This window comes from Microcebus murinus, chromosome 17 (assembly GCF_040939455.1).
Source record: "Microcebus murinus isolate Inina chromosome 17, M.murinus_Inina_mat1.0, whole genome shotgun sequence".
Classification (NCBI taxonomy): Eukaryota; Metazoa; Chordata; class Mammalia; order Primates; family Cheirogaleidae; genus Microcebus; species Microcebus murinus.
This window is the reverse complement of record NC_134120.1, coordinates 33,191,819-33,210,715: the sequence shown is the minus strand read 5'-3', so window position 1 is coordinate 33,210,715 and position 18,897 is coordinate 33,191,819. Positions and strand designations below refer to the sequence as shown.

At 56.0% G+C, this 18,897-nt stretch overlaps 1 protein-coding gene across 39 annotated transcripts in view; it reads right to left on the bottom strand.

The window, feature by feature from the left end:
- CELF4 (CUGBP Elav-like family member 4) overlaps nt 1-18,897 on the bottom strand; it is a 300,075-nt gene that overhangs the window by 15,778 nt on the left and 265,400 nt on the right. For 8 of the 39 annotated variants that reach the window (XM_075993519.1, XM_075993521.1, XM_012751792.3 and 5 more), the window contains exons 4-10: nt 13,711-13,839; nt 13,314-13,393; nt 12,774-12,917; nt 11,455-11,602; nt 9,559-9,708; nt 5,242-5,307; nt 4,028-4,111 (exon numbers count right to left, since the gene is read on the bottom strand). In XM_075993519.1, coding sequence (XP_075849634.1) covers nt 4,028-4,111; nt 5,242-5,307; nt 9,559-9,708; nt 11,455-11,602; nt 12,774-12,917; nt 13,314-13,393; nt 13,711-13,839 — 801 coding nt within the window. The remainder of the gene's footprint in view (nt 1-4,027; nt 4,112-5,241; nt 5,308-9,558; nt 9,709-11,454; nt 11,603-12,773; nt 12,918-13,313; nt 13,394-13,710; nt 13,840-18,897) is intronic. The other 31 variants (XM_075993520.1, XM_075993514.1, XM_020282319.2 and 28 more) reach the window with 8 other exon arrangements.

Below are 18,897 nucleotides of genomic sequence, written 5' to 3'. Positions count from 1 at the left end.
TAACTTGTGGTCATTTCAGTGATGGTGTCCTTCCCAGGGTGGGGACAGGAGGAAATAGCTGCACTTGTTAGAGTTGCGTGAGAACCAAGGTTCTGATCAGAGGAAACCTAAGCGTGAGCTTAAAAGTGAAGGCTGCAAGGCACCGACGTGGGCTGCTATGTGGTTTTCACGGCCAGAACCAACTGTCCTGGCTCTCTAGGACCTGCGAGGCCACCAGATAACCCAACGCTGGGGCACAGGCTCGTTCTGGAGCCTTGACCCACTCTTCTTTCTCTCCTGTGCCCTCCTTCCTCCATCATCTCCACCCGCTTGAGGCCCACAGCCTAGAACAAAGACCCCTCCCCCCAACCACCAAAGCTGCCCAGTGAGCCACTAGCCTGCTCAGTCCTTGGTCCCCACCCCACACCATCTGCCACCCTTCCCTTCTGGCCTCCCCTCCCTGGACTGCGGGCTTTCAGGCACTTTGCCAGTGAACGGCGCGTTCAGAGCTAGGCGCAAATGTACTCCCGCACCCAATTTCATGGGGGCCTGGTGCTGGGTACTCTGAGCTCTGGTGGCCCTCCCCTTGCCCTGTGCCCTTGACCTTGCCACCCTCTCCACTGGCTCGGGCCCTGCGAACATGAACTTGACGGCCCCCAGAACCTCTGGCCGCTCTCTTGCAATGCCGAGTCCACCCCTTACTCTGTGGGGTGGGGCTTCTTGTCCCTTATGTCTGGGAGGTTGTCTCCCCAGGGGCAAGGGCATGTGCCTTGTCCTGTCCTCCTGCCCAGCCCCTCTGGCCCAGCAGACGCCCTTCCTCCTCCTCCCCTCCTTGCTCTTCCAGGCCTCCCTGACTACTCCGCCCATGCTGGTACCTGCCTTGGGCCTGGGGCTTGGCTCCAAGTTCAAGTCCTGCAAGCTGCTTCCTATGGAGCTTATGTCTGTTCTCTTTAAAGAGACAAGGAGCCTTCACAGACAGGGCCCCTGGGCTCAGTCCCATCTACACGGTGTGTGGCAGAGCCCCCAGGGTGACCGTCCAGCCCTGGCCTGACCAGGAGGTTGGGGCAGCAGCTCAAGCCCCTCGCCCTCAGCAGTGAGCCCGCATGCTGCCTTATTCCAGCCACCCACGAGCCCTCGCCGCGTTCCCTCATTCACAGATTGCAGAGCATCCAGATGGCAGAACCAGCAGGACTATAGAGATCAATCTGGCCCAACCCAGCCTTCTGGGAAACGGTGAAACGGAGCCTCAGAGACAGAGAGCGACTGCCCCTGACCACACCACAGCCCTGTAGGGCCACCACTGCGGCTGTCCCTGAGGGTAACCTCGCCCCATCTGTGGGGCAGATGGCCTGCAGGGGAGTCAGGCATCTCTTGGTTTTCAGGCTCAGCTCAAAGACAAGGAGCTGGCAGGAGGGTCCTCCCCAGCAACCAGTGAGTCCTGGTACTTCGATGGCATTCCACAGGGGGAGGTGACCGCAATATAAAGAGGCAGACTACTGGCAGGGCTGGAGAAACAGCCTTCCTTCTCATCCATGCCTCAGACAATACTGTGGGACGTGGCTCTGGTCTGGCTCCAAGCCACCTTTGGGCCTGTGTTCTCTGGCCCGGGGCTCACCTCATGCTTTGCAGCAGCCGTGCCTTTGCTTCTGCCGTGCCCCCTGCCCAGAGCGCCTGCCTCCCGTCTCCACGTGCTGGAGACCGTCCCACCCTTCCAGGCCCCTGAAGCCTTCCCGACAGCCCACCCCCAGTGCCGAGGTCTCGCCTGAGTGTGTGATGAGGTTGTTCCGTTGGCATCTGAGTACCCATCTTACCCCGCCCCATCCGCTGCTCCTGTGGGCTGGCTCAGCCTGAGCACCATGGCCAGGGAGAATGGGGACACACATAGCAAATCCTCCTGCCCAAGGAGAGGCTGGAGTGGGCATTGGCCACACGAGGCCTGGGCTTGGGAGCGTGGGGACAGGGACTGAAGCTGCTTAGAGCTGGTGCAGTGTGGGGTAGAGGAGAGGCAGGAGGGCTGATGGGGGCCTGTGTTTGTTTAAGTCCAGCAGTAAGGGCCATCGTGTGTGTTGGTCCAGGCAGCACTGACCTGCAGCTAAGTGTATGTGTGTGTGCGAGTGTGTTTGTGGGTGTGTCTGTGTGTCCGTGTAGCATGATCTGAGAAACCCTGAGCCCAGAGGCCAGAGCAAGTCAGGGAGCTGACTATAGGCTGATGTCAGTGGGGTGACAAAGGAGTAGGGCCTGTGGGTACAGCTCTTTGTTCTGGACCTAGAAAGGGTGACACTGGGACTCCTGGGTCCCACCCCCTGTGACCCTGATCTGACTGATGAAGGCTGGGAGTGGCAAGGGCAGGGCAGGCCCCAGGACCACAGCCCAATGAGGGAACCCTCTGGTGAGGCAGGGCTGATAGGTGGCCCTCCCTGCCTTGTCAATGGTGGGCTCAGCTGTCACTCAGCTGCAACAGGCCTTGGGCGCAGGGTTTGGGCAAGGCCCTGCTGTGCACCTCTCTGGGTTGCTGGAACTTGGCTCTCCTGGGCATGGGGAGACCTGATGACACCAGTGTCAGGAGCTGGCCAGTGGGTGTGAGCTGGGGTGACACCCCTCGTGTACAGGTTTGGAAGGGGTGACGAGTTGGGGAAGGAAGGGCTGTGTGCACAGAAATTTGTTGAATGCAGCTCAGAGAGCAGACTTGAGCTAATTTGATCCTTATACCCTTTTACAGAAAGGTCCTCCCTACCCTCACATTCACAGAGAGAGTGACAGGGAGAGGAGGCAGCAAAGCTAGAAGTCAGTTGTTCAGGCTTTGGGGCCTGTCTGATCTAAGGGGTTTGCACCAGGGTCCTTTCCAGGGCTAACTTTCCTATATCCATGGCTCCAGGGCAGTCTGCTGAAGGGGCTACAGGCTGGGCATTTGCAGACCATTGGAATGCTCTGGCCATGTGGGCCGCTGGGGCGGATTTGGTGGCCTGACTGCCAGGGTGACCCTTTCCATGGGGGTGGTGAGGACGGGACCTTGTTGGTGTTCCTATCCCCCAAGCTGAGCTCTCTGTGGGTGGGCTCTTGGAATCCCTGAGCATGAGCCTGATGCAGCTCAGATCCCTGCGATCTGAGCCCACTGACCTGCCCGGCCCTGTTCACGCCAGCCTCTAGATGTGGCTTTTCAGGATCCTTTCCTCCCACTAGGCCTGTGCTGGGGCACTGCCATCCCTTCACCTCATCTTGCCCATGGAGTCCTGTCCTGGGAGCCCGCAGGCGTCCCCTGGTCACCCAGAGGGCATGACTTCTATCCACGATGAACTAGGTCGTTCCTGCGCTCCCCTCAGCCATGGGCACTCCTACTCACCCCATCCTCCCCACTGGCAAGTCTTGCCTGTGGGGGCTTCTTGGATCCCACATCCTCCAGGGCCTCACCTCCCTGGTGACCTGAGGCTCTCCACCGAGCCCTGCTGCACGTGCGCAGTTGTCAGAGCTGGCGCCTCCCCCACACTGTTGGAGTCTATCTCCCGGCTGTCCTGCCAAGCCCTGGGAACACAGCGCTGGCCCTCAGATGAAGACCCCAAGGACGGGCCTCAATCTCCTCTGTGACACTGTGACTCCATAACTCCCTGGGGCAGGGACAAGGCCTCTGCTGGCAAACACAGGCCCTACTTACTCAAGGTTCTTGCTAAAGAAGAAACACAACCCTGACCATTCTCGGGGGGGTTGTTTTTTATAGACCAAGATATCAGCATGTGAGCTCTGAGTCGGCCAGTGGCAAATGATGGAGGGGAGTGGGAAAGGGGCTCCATGGGGGACATGCCAGTATTCTGCCCAGTCCCCTGCCCCTGGGCTGGCACCACTCTGGTGTGCAGAGCTGCCCCCGAGAAATGCATCTCCACGCTCGAGCCAGAGAACTCGGTGCCTTGCAACCCTGCTGGCTTCCTTCATCCACTCACCACAGCACAGAACGTGGCCCCTTTCCCGACACACCCCAGCCCAAGGCCGGGGTGAGCAGCCTTTCTGGGGAGAGCAGGGGCGGGGAGGGGCCCAGGCAACTGGCCTGCAGACTCACCTTCTCTCTGTTGCTGGGGGATCATTGGAGGCGGCTGAGGGAAGGCCTGGCTTATCTGACCGTAGGCAGCAGGGTAGGCGGCTGCTGGAGGGCCCGGGGAGGAGGCGGGAGCCGGCAGCGGAGAGGCAGGAAGAGAGAGAAAGGTTTCAGCGTGGGCAGCGAAAGCAGACTAGCCGAAAAGGGCACTGCTGCTCAGCCTCTCACACAAAACCAGCTCCACTAAGAGAGGAGGCGCTGCAGAGTGCAGGTTGGAAATGCATGTGTGTACGTATGTGTGCACGCGTGTGTGTGCATGTGTGCGTATGTGTACATATGTGCACGTGTGTGTGTGTATGTGCTGGGGGGGGTGAGTTTAATTTGAAACAGTGGACAAACCACATGTGTGGCTAATACACAATCATGGATAATCAAAAACATCCAAATGCCCTGGACAAGTTCACCCCACCACCGCCTGGAGTCCACGAGAAGGTTTTCCTGCTTCTCTGAGCCATGCCGGCACTGGCTGGCACACCCTTACTCCCTTTCAGAGGCGCCCAGCTGGGAGGTGGGGAGCCGCCCTAGGTGTGCACTTGGCCTCCGGGGAGCCTGCTGGGGGTGGGCCCCAGAAACTCTGAACACAGCAAAGGTGGTGGCTCAGTGCCCAAAGGGCCTCTACTGGCTCAGGGCTGTCTCTTCTCACCTCTCCTCCCGTCACACCTGCTGGAGGCCCATCCTGCTGCCTGTGTATGGGGGAGGGGACTGGGAACTGCGTCTCTTCCAGAAGTCCCCTATTCTTGCAAACCAGGCACCTACGCTTCCTGGGCCAGTGACCGTGGACTGCTGTGGGCAGCACCCCAGGCCTAGGCTCACCCCATAGCTGCTGTGTGGCTTGGTGCTCCTGGGCAAGTCAGCTCTGACAGCACCATGGGGAAGGAAAGTCTGGCCTTAAAGACAGGAAACTGCCCAGCAAGAGCAAAGCTTCAGCCAATCTGTCCGAAGCTCCGCCACCCGCCACTGCAAGGACACTCTGCTACGGGAGCTGCAGGAGGCGGGGCAGCCCAGACAGTCTCTGCCAGTCAGTCCTCCCTCCTTGCATGTGGCTCCCTACCACTCCCTCTCCCAACCCCATGCAGTGCTGGGCCCAGGACTGGGGTGGGGAGGGGACACTGATGTCACAGGCATGGAGAGATGAACTTGGCCAGGGTTAAGAGCCGAGGCGACGCGTGGATACTAACGACCTGCATACTGCTGCACTCCAGCGTAGGCCTGCTGCAGGGGGTCCGCCGCGGTGGGGCTCTGTGCTGCAGGGGGCCAAGAGGACAGAGTCAGTCAGAGGTGCCCACCAAACTGGTTCCCACCACCATGCCCAGGGGACAATGTGGCTGCACTGCCCTTCCTGGCCACTGCAGGGGCTGCCCTGGGGCAAGGTGTCTGAGACAGGAACCCTGAATGCCTAGACCCTCTTGGGGTCCCCTTCCCTAGCTCAGGGCCCTTAGTAGGGCAGAGAGTTGCCCCCATTGGCTGGAGGGTGCCAGCTGCAGGTGGCCTGGGGTGGGGTGAGACAAGTGGTTCACACAGTAGACTGAAGAATTGAGGAGGAGATGCCAGAAGACGGCTCAGCCTGGAGGGGCTTGGTGGGGGACCCATGACCTAATCTGGCTATAAGGAAGGTGTGAGAGGGGGCTGGAAGCCATCAGGAGGCTGGACTCATCCTCACTGACCATTGCAGAAGGTGGGGTTAGTGAATGAAGGGAAAGCCTGGCAGACCCTGGCTGGGTAAAAGAAAAGGCACAGAGGCCTCACCCGGCCACTCTGTCCTCCAGGGTCACCTGCACCTGCTCAAGTAGAGGGACCCCTCCCTCATTCTTGGGGAATCTACACAAGGCATGGAGGCCTCCCACTCCTAGTCACTAGCTGGGGTGCTCTCAGCAGGGCATGGACACACAGATGAAGTCTGCCTGGTGGCCCGGGAGAGGGGCACTGTCCCCAGAAACTGAGGAACCAGAAGACCATGGACCTTCCTCCCACCTTCTGACCTTGTGGCTCTGGAATGTGTCCCACCTAGTGTGAGGAGAGGTCCCTTGAACTGAGGCTATTTTGATGAGAAACTCAGGGAATTGGACTGGGGAAAAGGCTCACTTCCCTTCTCTTGCCTTTGCTATTTCTGCAGGAGCTGTGGGCAAAAGCCTGAAGCATGAATCCACACTGGCCACTGACTTTGGTGCCCAAGGCCAGTGGTGACTGACATGGGAGTGGGCTGGCCTCAGGGGCTGAAGGAGGTGGTGGAGACAGGTGTCACCCAGAGGGACAGGTGCCCCAGTATGTCTGGGGGCAAACTGGCTATCGAAGGGTGGCAGGAAGAAAACCCTCTGGGCTTATCTGCCTGTCAACCCAGGCTAGCCACGTTACCTGGCGGTGCTGGGTGCTAGGACCTGTAGACTAGGGAGAATTCCCAGACTTCCCCCTGAGCTCTTGTCCTTGAGTCTCTCAGTAAAATTCCATTAGAAAAAAAGCACCTAGACCTCAGGGAGCCCAAAGAAAAGCCTGCGGCAGAGGTCCCTAGAGACAGCAGACGGCAGGTTCCGTACCCCCAGCACTAGTGTGCAGCAGGGGAGCAGGGCCCACGGGGCTCCGGTCAGAAGAGGGCAGTGGAAGATAGGCCACAGTGCAGGCTCCTTCCTACCTGGGGCTGTCCCAGTCCAACACCCTGTCCCTCTACTTCGGCCATGGTAGGGACTGGAGCCAAGGGCTCCCAGGTGTGACGTGCCTGATGGGTGGTCTCCTCCTCCCTCTGTCTCTCTCCTCTGCCAGCCTCTAAACTCTCTGGGCTGTGCTCGGTGGCTCACGCCTATAATCCTAGCACTCTGGGAGGCCTAAGCGGGAAGATTGCTCAAGGTCAGGAGTTTGAAACCAGCCTGAGCAAGAGCGAGACCCCGTCTCTACTTAAAATAGAAAGAAATTAATTGGCCAGCTAAAAATATATAGAAAAATTTAGCTGGGCATGGTGGCGCATGCCTGTAGTCCCAGCTACTCGGGAGGCTGAGGCAGAAGGATTGCTCGAGCCCAGGAGTTTGAGGTTGCTGTGAGCTAGGTTGACACCATGGCACTCACTCTAGCCAGGGCAACAAAAGTGAGACTCTGTCTCAAAAAAAAAAAAAATAAATAAATAAATATAACAACATAAGCTCTCTGGAGAGCCACATCTGGCTTGTCCTCTTGGTCTTCCCAGCTGCTCACTCGTACAGTACCTTTATGCAAATTAGAAAAGGGTACCCCTTCCTCCAGGCACAGAGTTTGGTGCCCTTGTGCAAAACGCAAACTGCACAACTTATACGGCAGGCCCCAGCATAGTGCCCGGAACACAGTATGTTCTTGGCAAATCATACAACTGAAGGGATGAATGAATGAATGGATAGTCTTTAATGTTTGTGAGAGCCACCCCTTCAAGGGTGTTATGTGATAGTAAAGGCCACACTGTGTGCATCCACCATGATCTGGACGAGCAAGAGGCAAGAACAGAAAAGCTACCTGGGGCCAGGAAGTGGAGAAAAGCATTTATGAGACCCTCTCTACTTCTCTGCTTAATGACCTCATTAGTAACTGCCAAAGAGCGAACATTTTGAAGGATCTCGCTCATTACAGCAGCTCCAAACTCCGCATTTAAAGATGGTAAATTAATTTTTTTAATGTACTACTTTTCTCCTTTCCTTCCCTCCATCCCTCCCTCTTGCTCTGGCAGGGAATTGTTTATGAGATGTGGCAGATTGTTACAAATGGGGGAAAGAAACATTTCCAAATTCCATGAGGGAAACAGCTCACAGATGCCGGTGGGGGTGGGGAAGGAGCAGGTTTGTCAGAATCCAGAGATCCAGATGGGCTGGTGGGCAGGGAGGAGTGGGAGACGAAGCCACCCAGATGTGCTGGGAATGGCATCTCCCAGCCTGAGAGCCTGAGACTGGGATCTCTTCCACCTCCAGCTGGCCCAGCCCCACCCCGCTACCCCTACCAGCCTGGAGTCTTCATCCTTAAGCTCAGGGTCACACCACCTTGCGCTCCAGACCCTTCTGGCTGCTCCTCTATGGCCTGAGGGGTGTATTGCAGGGCAAGCACTAGAATGGGACCAAGGATGACTCCAAGTTCAAAGTCAGGGAATTCTCCTTCTCTCCTTCCCTCTAGCACATTGACCTTACATTCTTCAGCTGGGGTAACATTTATATACTACAGATGTCTGGGCCTCACTCCAGAGAGTGAAATCAGAATCTCTGGGCTTTTGTGCTTTTATAGAACCCCACAGGGGATTCCTGTGGGCACCCAGAGTGGGAGCATAGCTCTGCTCTCCTGCTTATCTACCTCGAGCTAGCATCCTCTGCCCTATTGGGCCAACCTCCTTACCACTCTATGTCCCCTGTCCCTGCCAGGCAAGCCCCCTCCTGCCTCTGAGCCTGCAAGAGGGGGCCACAGGAGTATGCTCCGTGTTCATCCTCACCTCTTTAATTCCTGCCCATCTGTTAAAGTTTCATTTTAGTCTCCTCCTCAGGTAGGCTCTTTTGGGCTTCTTCAGCCTACGGAAGTCTCCCTTCATATGACTCCTTTGATATCTTGAGTCTGAGAACATTCACTCTTGATCAAACTTGATTCTGCCATATTGTCTCTCATTCTGTAGATTTATATTGTGTTTCCGCCTGGACTTTGACGTCCCAGGGGATAGGTCCATGTCCTGCCCTACGACCCCCCTTTCATCCAGTACAGACAGATATTTATGAGGACTCTGTAAGCTCATCCTCTGCCCTCCAGGAAGGAGGGCAGCTATCTTCACATCTCCACTGACTTGTCTCTGGTAGTCTACTCTAGGGCTTCCCCGCCCTGATATCAGTCCATCCTCCAGACCAGAGAGAAGAGCTGCTTTGGGTTGATAGGACACTCTCACCCTGTGAGAACTGCTAAGTTTATGAGGAACAAAGTTAATCCAGAACAAGCCTCCTGCATCTTCCTGTGTACCCGACTTTCTAAAGCAGTGGATCGGGAGCTGTCTGGGGTGCTAACCTGCTGTCCGAGGTGCTGACCAGGCTTTTGTGCGCACCAAAGGATCAGACCAGTATGTACTAGCTAGACTGCCAATCAGTATACCTCCACTTCCTTCCCCAAAGAGTCTTTTCCTACTTGACACTAAATCTGGCTGCTCCTTTAGCTTCTATCCCCTTACTTCTTATAGGTCAAATTCACACTCGGTTAATTTGCATTTACTGGCCTTTCTACCTGGCTGTACAATTGCACCCAGTCTCTTTTCTTCCCTGAGGGAACCCCTGGAATAGGGTTCTCTCTCACTGGTCAGACTGGCATCTCCCCAGTGGCAGGACTTTGGTCTCTTCTCTCCCACTATGGGCTCCCTGAAGGAGGGTAGGAAGCTGGCCTTCCCTGATCACATTTGGGGTCTCACCAAGGAATGGACATAGGGCTGGAGCCACATATTCTTTGTTAGAACAGCAAGGGAAATGACAGAATGGATAAGGAACATGTTGCATGGGGAAGGCAGGGCTGCCAGATGTGCTTACCTGGGTAGGGGTGGATGCCATTGGCGAACACAGCTTCCGCAGCAGGTTGCCCGTTGGCCTGTGGGGGGAGGCCGGTGAAGCCGTTCACCCCAATGGGGGACGGGATGCTAGGCACAGCTGGTGCAGGGATGCCTGGAGGGGTGCTGCCACCTGGTTCCAGGGGCACAGAGAGGCAGGGGAGGAGGGGAGGCAAGCAGAACAAAGGTGAGCAAGGCCAACCCATGGTGCTCCACGCCACTGCCTCCAAGGCCTAGGGTTAGACTTGGACCTCACACACCAGCTCAATCTTGTCTGTGAACCATACCTTGGCTTATCTCCCTATATAGTGGCTTCACTCATCTCAACTGTACCCATTCTTCAAGGCAGAGCCCAAGCCCCACTTAGTCCATGAAGACTTCTCTAACCACCAATGGCTCATCCTTGGACCTACAGGACATAAACTATCCTCAATGCCCTCAACTTTAACCACACTTGGTCCTACTTTGGTATTTTGCAGTGGCTCTTGCTCATTCCAGCTAAGTCAGGATGGGCTGGTCCTTGATTGTTCCTGGAGGGGCTGATCTGCCTCCCTACAGAGAAGTGTTCCTGCTCAGGTGAAGGATATTTTAATTCTGATGTTTCCTGGCACTGAGGCATAGAAGTCATTGTACAGTCCAGACTCAACACTATGTCATATACAAAATAGACACCTTTGGTCTCCTCCAGTTGAAGCAATGGCGGTGGTCATGGTGGTGAGGGTAAAGTTGAGGTCAGATGAAAACACTCTATGCCCTCCCTATTCCAGGTAGGTAGAACCCAAGATGTGGATGGTATAGTGACTTTATATTGAGGGCCCAGAGGAGAAAAAGGGTCTTCCTTTTCATGTAGGAATTGGGGTCCCTCTGAGAACAAGGACCTGAGGTTGACCTATTGTCTAGACTCATGAGTATCCCTGAGGTTGGTGATCAGAGCTGTGGAGTAGTGTTTAAGTTGGGCCCAGAGATGGTTCAGTCTTCTGTGGCATTAATCTGGGAAAGGAATAACTCCTGGATGTCAGGAGAGTTGCTGCTGTGGCCTGGGCTGAGATGAGAGCCTAGGATACTGGACCAGTCCTTGGGACTAGACTATAGTTTGACACTATTGTCATTTAGGGCCAGATATTTCCTTGTTACGGTGGCTTTCCTGCATTATAGGATGTATGGCAATATCGTTGGTCTTTACCCACTAGATGCCAGTAGTATTCCCTACTCCCAGTTGTGACAAACAAAAATGTCCCCAGATATTGCCAGATGTCCTGGAGGTAGGGGACAAAATTGCACCAGTTGAGAATCATTGGACTGGATAATAGCCAAGATCCAATCAAAAACATGCTTCGTGAGCTGGGTTGTTTCCAAGCCTCTGTCCCTTGATAACTCTTGTGGTTCTCTCTAGCTTGTTTTGTAGTTGTCTTGGAAAAAGCCAATGGATGAGTCTAGGTTGGGTTAAAGAGAAATGGAAAAAAAGGGTTCCTTCTGGGCTTAGGCCAGAGACCAAACAAGGCCAAAGAAAGGGCAGAGCTCTTCTCTTCCCCGACCTCGAAGGGAGATGTTTTCATGTCAATTTCTTTCCAGATATCTATTGTTAATAGAGATCAAGATGAAGTGTTTCCTGACATGGCTAAGCAACTTGAGAGAAACTCTCACCACCCTGAAATCACATCGTGGACTGCATGGGGACCACATCTTGTCTACCCTTGGGTCCCCAGGGATTTTCTAATGTAATTTTTGATACAAACTGCCAGAGGACAGGGCCTGACTGGGCCCAGACATTATGTGCTCTTGCCATAGGATGGTCAATTGGTATCCAAAATTAGGTTCCAGCCTGGGCCCAACTATTCTCCTCCCAGGCCAGGCCCTATGTTGGTACCTGCTGGCTCACCTGAGGTTGGGGTCATAGGTGCGGCCGCCAGGCCGTTCATGTTGAGGGCCGCCATCTGCTGCATCTGGGCAGCAGCGAAGGCAGCCATGGGGTTCAGGTAGCCGCCCTGTGCAACTGACGCCATGAGGGCCGCTTGCTGCTGCATCAGCTGGGGCAGAAGGAGTAGAAAAAATATCACGTGCTTCCAGGAGGGCATCCCTCCCCAACAGGGGCTCAGCTCCCGGAGACCAACTTCCTAGGCCCTGAGCCCCAGGGAACCTGGACAGTCTACTGGCCACCACCCCTAGAGAGCTCTGATGCCTCCCCTTTCCTGTCCTGGTCCTCATTGGCTATTAGAACCCACTTCCGTCAGAGAGGACTATAGTCAAAAGTAATGGTAGGGGCTTTGGGACTCTAAAGTTGTTGTAGAGGGTAGGGGAGGGGACTGGCTCCACAGGTGCTGGTCAGCCTTGGGTCAGGTGGGTCATTTGTAAGGATGTGACACCCAAAGTGGTAGGGACAAGTTGGATGAGCCTCCACAGAATTAACTTAGTATAGATTTCTGCCCCAAATGGTCTGAACTGGGAATGTGTTGGGCAGAAGTGACAGGAGAATCATGACTAGAACCTCAGGCACCCCAGTGTGGTCACAAATGTGAGTAAGGGACAGGGGAGGCTGTTGAAAGTGACCACGGTTGAATGCTGCCGAGGACATGAGGTGAGCTTGCATTTTTAGAACCAGAACCCTGGCCTGCCTCAGTGCCACCCATGTGGGGGTTGTAGTTACAAGTCCAGAGGCAGCTCAGGGAGATGCTGGCAGAGTGGACTCCAATGGGAAGAAAGAAGTTGGTGGGCCAGAGGCCTGAGGCAGAGCTTGGGGGAGGGGGGCCTGCAGGGGAAGTGTGTGTGTGGAGGACTTTGGGCTTTTTATAGGACCCCTGTCAGGAGTGACCAGAAGGCCTGAAGACAATCTTCATGAGTGAGAGTGGGGTGGTGACAACCAAACACCTGAGCCTCCCCTCTCCCATCCACACTTCTTGGAATTCAACATTGATTTGGCTGGGCTGGGAGGCCTCAGAGAAACCCAGCTTGCTGCCCTGCCCAGGGGCCCTCTCTCTAGCCCCTACCCCTCTTAGAACCAAGACAGCAACCCATCTCCTCCTGGCAGCCACCCCTAACAGAATCGGCTTTCTCTAACCCCTTCTGAGCTTACACTTCCTGGATTAACTCCTGCCCCTCCTCATTCCCAGGGCAGGAGCAGTATTTTCGGTTAGGTGACCCTGCTCTCTGGGCCTCCCGGAGGAGCGATCTCTGAACCGCTGCCCATCCGCCCCCACTTACTGCCTGAGCGTAGGCGCCATAGGCCCCGAACGGGATGGCCATGGGGTTGAACATGCCCATCTGGCCAGCCATCTGCTGCATTCGCCGCATCGTGCGCTCCTTGTCAGTGTCGGCGAACTTGACCACCAGACTGGACGAGGCTCCCTGTGGCCGGACAGTGCGTGAGACCAGCCTGCCTGCCTCAAAGACTCCGCCCACAGCTGTCCGCCTGTACCCTGGGCCCTCCACCACTCCCTCCCCACAGGGCGCACTGGGGGATACTGGGGACCTGCATCTGCGCTGGCTCATGGGTATGAGGTCTTAACCCCACCGTGGCCATTTCTGTTTGGGTGACCTCGGGTCAGTTGCTTAACATCTCTGGGCCTCAGCGTCCTCGTCTGAGAAACGGGGATAAGGGTAATGCCTTCCCTTCTCATGCGGAGTCAGTGAGTGCAGCTCGCGCCTGGCACGGTGTGGGCTGCACCGTGGGCCTGCGGCCCAGAGGTGCTGGGCGTCTCGGTCGCCGCTGTCCCCGCCCCCGCCCCAAGGGGCCGCACTCACCGGCATGGTCTGGCTGCCGTGTAGAGCGTTGATGGCCGCCTGCGCCTCGGCATGAGAGGAGTACTTCACAAAGGCACACCCTGGGGGGACGGGAGAGGCTGAGCCACCGCCCGAGCACCCAGAGGAAGTCCAGAGGGAGAGCTGGGACCCAGAGGCAGGGCAAGAGAGGGGCCGAGAGGAGAGGGCGCCTCCCAGATGAGAGCAGAATAGGTGAGACACAGAGACTGAGAGAGTGGGAGAGACACCAAGAAACGCAGAGACAGAGACACACAGAGACAGAAACACCTGGACAGGCGCGGGGACTTAAAGGCAGCCCGAGTCTCCCACCACCTCGTCCCTTCGGAGCACCTTCCCAGGCTCGCTCCCCTCCGGCCCGGGCCCGCCCCGCCCCGCGCACCCTTGCTGTTGCCGTCGGGCCCGCGCAGGATGGTGCACTCCTCTATGTTCCCGAAGGCCTCGAAGAGGCGGCGCACGTCGTCCTCGGACTGTTGCTTGTTGAGCATGCCCACGAAGAGTTTTCTATCTTCTGGAACAAAATTAGGAGATGCTTACCCGGGCCAGGGGCCGGGCTGCGCGGGACGAGCCCGCGGGTAGCCGGCGAACCGCGGAGGGGGAGGGCAACGTGGGAGGGAGGAGCGGGCAGCAGGCGGGCGGGGCTCAGAGCCGAGGGGCGGGGCGTGGGAGCGAAGGTGAGTAGGGGGTAGGTGGTAAGGGGGTAGGGGTGTGGGGAGGTGGGAAGGGCGGGATTGGGCAGGGGAGGAGGGGGAGGCGGGGCAGGAGGGGCTGTGCTAAGCGGGGGCTGGACTGCAGCGACTCCGCCTCCTCCTGCCTACAGGGCAGGCTGCACTCTGAGGAGCAAAGCCCCTGGTCTGGCCTCTCATTCCACCCTCCGCTTATGCACCATCTTCCTTAGGTGTCCAAATCAATCACAACTGGCGAGTCTGCCCAGGGGCCTTTGCACATGCTGTTCCCTCTGCCTGCAGAGCATGGGTCACAGGGTCAATCCTTCTCTTCTAGGGCTCAGTTTAGATAGTATCTCCTCACCAATACCTCTCCTTCCGCTCTCCTTTATTCTCTGCCACAGATCCCATCCCTAGAGCTGGAATTTCAAAGCACGATTATTTACTGCTTTGTGGGTGTAGTTGGTTTCTGCGTAGCTCGCCTCCCTGGGCAAGGAGACCAAGCCTCTGTGCTGAAGCAGCAGTGCCTGGTGCACAGCAGACCCTCGCGATGGTTATGGAACGGACGGAGAATGAATGAGGGCATGCCCTGTGCCATTCCCAGGGGCACAGCTGCTTTGTATTGCCTTTGTGTTTACCTTGGTCAGGTGACCTCTCCTGAGTCTGGCCCTTCCTATTTGTTCATGCTGCAAAATTCAGCCCTGGGCACTTAGGGGAGCCTGTCCCTAAAGGTGCCTCTGTAGCCCCACACCTGCGATAAGTGGCTTGTTGACCCCACTCAGCTTCGTGCTCAGGGTGACAGGGAGCACATTGGGCTGTGTGGACCTGTAGCAGCTTCTGAATGACTGCAGAAGGGTCCCCCAAGCCACATGCTCTTACTTCAATGGGATTTCCACTCCTCACATTGAGGGTTGGGGTCATATTCCTTCCCCTCGAGTCTCAGCAGGGCTTGTGACTGCTCTACCAAATAAAGAATGCAAATGGCAGGAGATGTGGGGGAAAAGAGTCAGAAGCTAAGGGCAGGGAGAAGAGAGATGGGTGGAAAGAGGACAGAGACCCAGGGAAATGTGGGGGAGCCCTTTTGTTTGACTCCTGGAAGCAGCAACAATTTATGTGAAGTGAAATGGGAGCTTTTACTCCTTTGGTGGAGTAATTGAAACTCTTTTTCCCAGGCATGGCCTGTCCTGACGTCTGAATGCATTCCTTTATTATCATTATGACAGCTTTCTGATTGCATTAAAATTCATCCACACGTGCCTTTCTATCCAGCCACTTCCTTTTGCCAGTTTTTTTTTTTTTTTTTTGCTAATTTCTTCTTCCCTGTCCCTGTAATCTCCCCTTACTACACAGTTCTCAGTGGAAGGCCTGAGCCTCCTTCTCCTCTGGGCCTTTCTAAACATGTAGGGAGCCAGATTCCCCCTCTTCCCATCCATCTGACTTCTCCAGGGAAATTACTGCCAGCCTTACCTTTCTGGAAGAGTGTAGAAAACCAAAGAAGCCTGGCTCCAGACTCACTTTCTCCAGGTATTCTTAGATTGACCCCACCCAACTCAAATGTTTGTTTCTAGGATCCCCACCCGTGTTCAGTTTGTACTCCCTTCCCTCCCAGGTGAGTATGGTGACTGTGTGAACGAACTAAGGCTTGTCATTCAAACTAGGGGCTGGAGGGACTCTGAGTTTGTGAGGGGACCTCCTTCTGGGCCACGCCCATTGGCTCACACCCCAGCTCTCCTGCTCCACGCCTCAGTTTTATAGGTCTATAAAATGGGTATGTTTAAGTCCTCTTGTGGTGGTTAGGATTCCAAGAGATGCTGCAGGGACAGAGACTGACAAGCAGTAACGACAATGGCGATTGCCACTACTTGGGTTTCTCTAAGCAGGAGCAAGAGGAAATGGTGTGCTGTCCCCCCCTTGGTTTGCCCTGCCCTGATTTGCCCTGGAGGGCCACCCTGCTCTGGGGTCCCAGAGATGCAGTGAGCAGCGGAAGTCTAGCACTGGGAGCCCAGAGCAGCTCAGGGCACTGTGTTGTGTTGACCTTCCCACTTCCAGGGCTGAGCCTGGTGCCCGGCACAGGAAAACACTGGTGGCAGATGGCACAGGCCATGCCAGAGACCTGGAGGAGGTGCCAATAACACGGTACCTCCCACCCTCGGGTCTTCACTCGGGCTTCTCCTAGTCCAGGGGCAGAGCGAGTTCGAGCAGTCACTCAAGGGTGTTGGCTGAGCCCCTGCTCTGCGCCAGACGCTGTGCAAGCACTGCTTCTACGGCAGTGAACGGGACAGGCGACGCCACTCGCTGGAGCTGGCATCCGGACGGAGAGACGGGCCACCCACAATACACGCGTCCCCAAGCAAGGGTTGCCAAACAGTGAACTGGTGTGCCTGCCCCTGGGAGAACAAGGCCACAGAGCGGCAGAGCTGGGCAGGTCCCCAGGTCCCACTGAGGGTCCCACACTCTTTCAGATGGGGAAGCTGGGCCAGAGAAGGAGCTCACAGTAAACCCACAGCTGGGACCTCAACTGAACCCAGCTTCTTGGGCTTCTCTTCACTCCTCCATCCCATAGCCCTCGCCACTGTCTTCTGTGCTTTAAAAATATATCTGTGACTGTGGTGAGAGGAAGCCCCTGGGGTTCTGGGGAGCAGGAGTGTGGCTCCCTAGAATGGCTGGGCAAGAGAAGGTGGGTGCTTGTCCCAGCTCTGCCTGGACCCAGAGAGGGCATCTTGGCCCTCTGTGCCCAGATGTCCAACCGCCATGGGGGAGTGGGCAGAGGACACTCACCACCCCACCCCCACCAGAAGCTGGGGCTGGGAGAAGCTGATAAAATCGTGGTTGGGAGGAGTACCCAGGTCTGTGTCAGGTGAAGGTGTTTACAGCCACCTCAGGGGAGGGGGGCTGGGCCAGAGAACCTGATGTACTTTGGGTCTACCCTCTGTTCACCCCTTCAGCAAGCATTGATTGAGCACTTACTGTGCACCTGGGACTTGGCTAAGCAGAGGATCTGAGATGAGTTTGGGAGCCCTTCTGGGTCTCCTCTTTCAATGGGTTGGGGGTTGCACATGGCTCTGAGATCCTTGAGGAATCCCAAGCCTTTGGTTCATGGTCCCCAGAGTCTGTGCCATGGAGCCCCCAGTGAGAGAGAGAACAGATAGGCCCGGTGGCCAATAGCTCTGGGCTGCAGTTTGGAAGAGGCCAGATGGGGCAGTGGGAGAGGCTTCCAGGAGGAGGTGGGCTGGAGTTCTGATGTGCAGGGGACAGACGCGGGGCTCCAGGACCACACCAGAATTTGAGCAAAGGCAGGGGTGGAAGACCCCCTTTCAGCTGCCCCTTTCCCCTGCCCTCAAGTGATCCCAGACTGTAGCAGGGCTTGCAAGAAGGGGACCCGGGGGAAGCTTGACTTTGCTTTTTCTACTGCTTCCTTCCTGTTCTCTGTTCTAGTAGCACATACATCTCCCTTTCCTCTGGCCTCAGGAATCATTTTTATTTTCCCAGAACCCCGATCTAATGCTGAGCTTGGTTCCCTGACCTATAAAAAGCACTGGGTTACACTCCCTGGGAAGCCATAGGTGCTTAGAAAAGTCAGTGGGGTCTGGTTGCTGGAATCTCCTGCTTCCTCCCATCCATCCCTCTGCGAGGGACACAGAGACTCCTGTACACGTCAGGCAGAAGGGGGCTCAGGCTGGAAGGATTTGCACTTCAAAAGGAGAGCCCCCAAATCAGAGAAGCAATGCATCTCTAGTGGCAGCTCCTAAAAGGGACATTGCAGGACTGTGCCTTGGCCACTGCCCCACCTCCACCACGGGGGAGCCTCTTGCTGGCCATGCAGGGTGAGTGGGCCTCAGAGGGGGAGGAGGCGGGTGACAGCAGTGCCACTTGACTTGCCAAATGCCAGCGTCCTGGTGCTAATGCTCAAATTCCAGCTTAATTTTCAAAATTTGATTCGCTCATTACCATCAGCATTAAACAATATTTCTTGCTTAAGGATAGACGGCTGCGGGGGCACTGCGGGCGAGTGTTCAGATGGTTAATGCCTTTTATTACCACAATCGACTTTTACTATGCTCTTCCCTCCAGCTGCCGAGGGAGGATGGGGGGGCCTGACTGGGGAGAACCCTGGGGCCAGAGCCACTTGGGGAATCCATGGCTGTGAGGTCTGCGGGCAGACGTGCTGCTGGGAGACCTGGACACTCAAGGGTGGCAGTTTGTGGGTGGGGAGAAAATGCCACACATTCATGGTGAGGGAGCTTTTGGTCCTGGGAGTGGACAAGGACCAGGCAAGAGCCCAGAGACGGGATCTCCCCATGAACCTGCCCCTCAGCTGCCGGGTAGAGCCGGAGCCCTGGGGGCTGTCCCTTGCAGGGTCCTTGGGGGTCTGTTAGGCTGTTTAATTAATGTGGGGTAAGTAAACCCTGATTTCACCACTTTTTGTCTGTGCAACCCTAGGCAAGGCATATACCCACCCTGGGCGGATCTGGGTAAGGATTATATAAGTTGAGAAGCAGGAGGTTTTCAGCATGGCCTGGCACAGCCTGGCACAAAGTAAGTGCTCAGTAATCACCAGTTGTTGTGACAGTTACAGCCATTACTACTGCCCACCCATAGGATGCCAGCTGGCAGATGTCAATGCCCACCCCACCCCCGGGGGTGTAGAGAGGACTGACCCCCAGGGACATTCAACTGAGCAAAGTCTTGCCAGCCTGGGAAGCCAGCTGCATTTCAGGGACCACTGAGATGCTCCCCTCCCCACTCCAAGAGGTCTACTTGGATTGAGCCAAAGCAAGAGACATGTCCCCTATAGCCACAGTGAGCATCTCTATGTGCTATTTCCACAAATGCTCCCAATGCAGACTGGTCAAGCATCCTTGGCTTCTATGGGGCAAGTAGGAGTCAAACTGATTCCTCTGAAT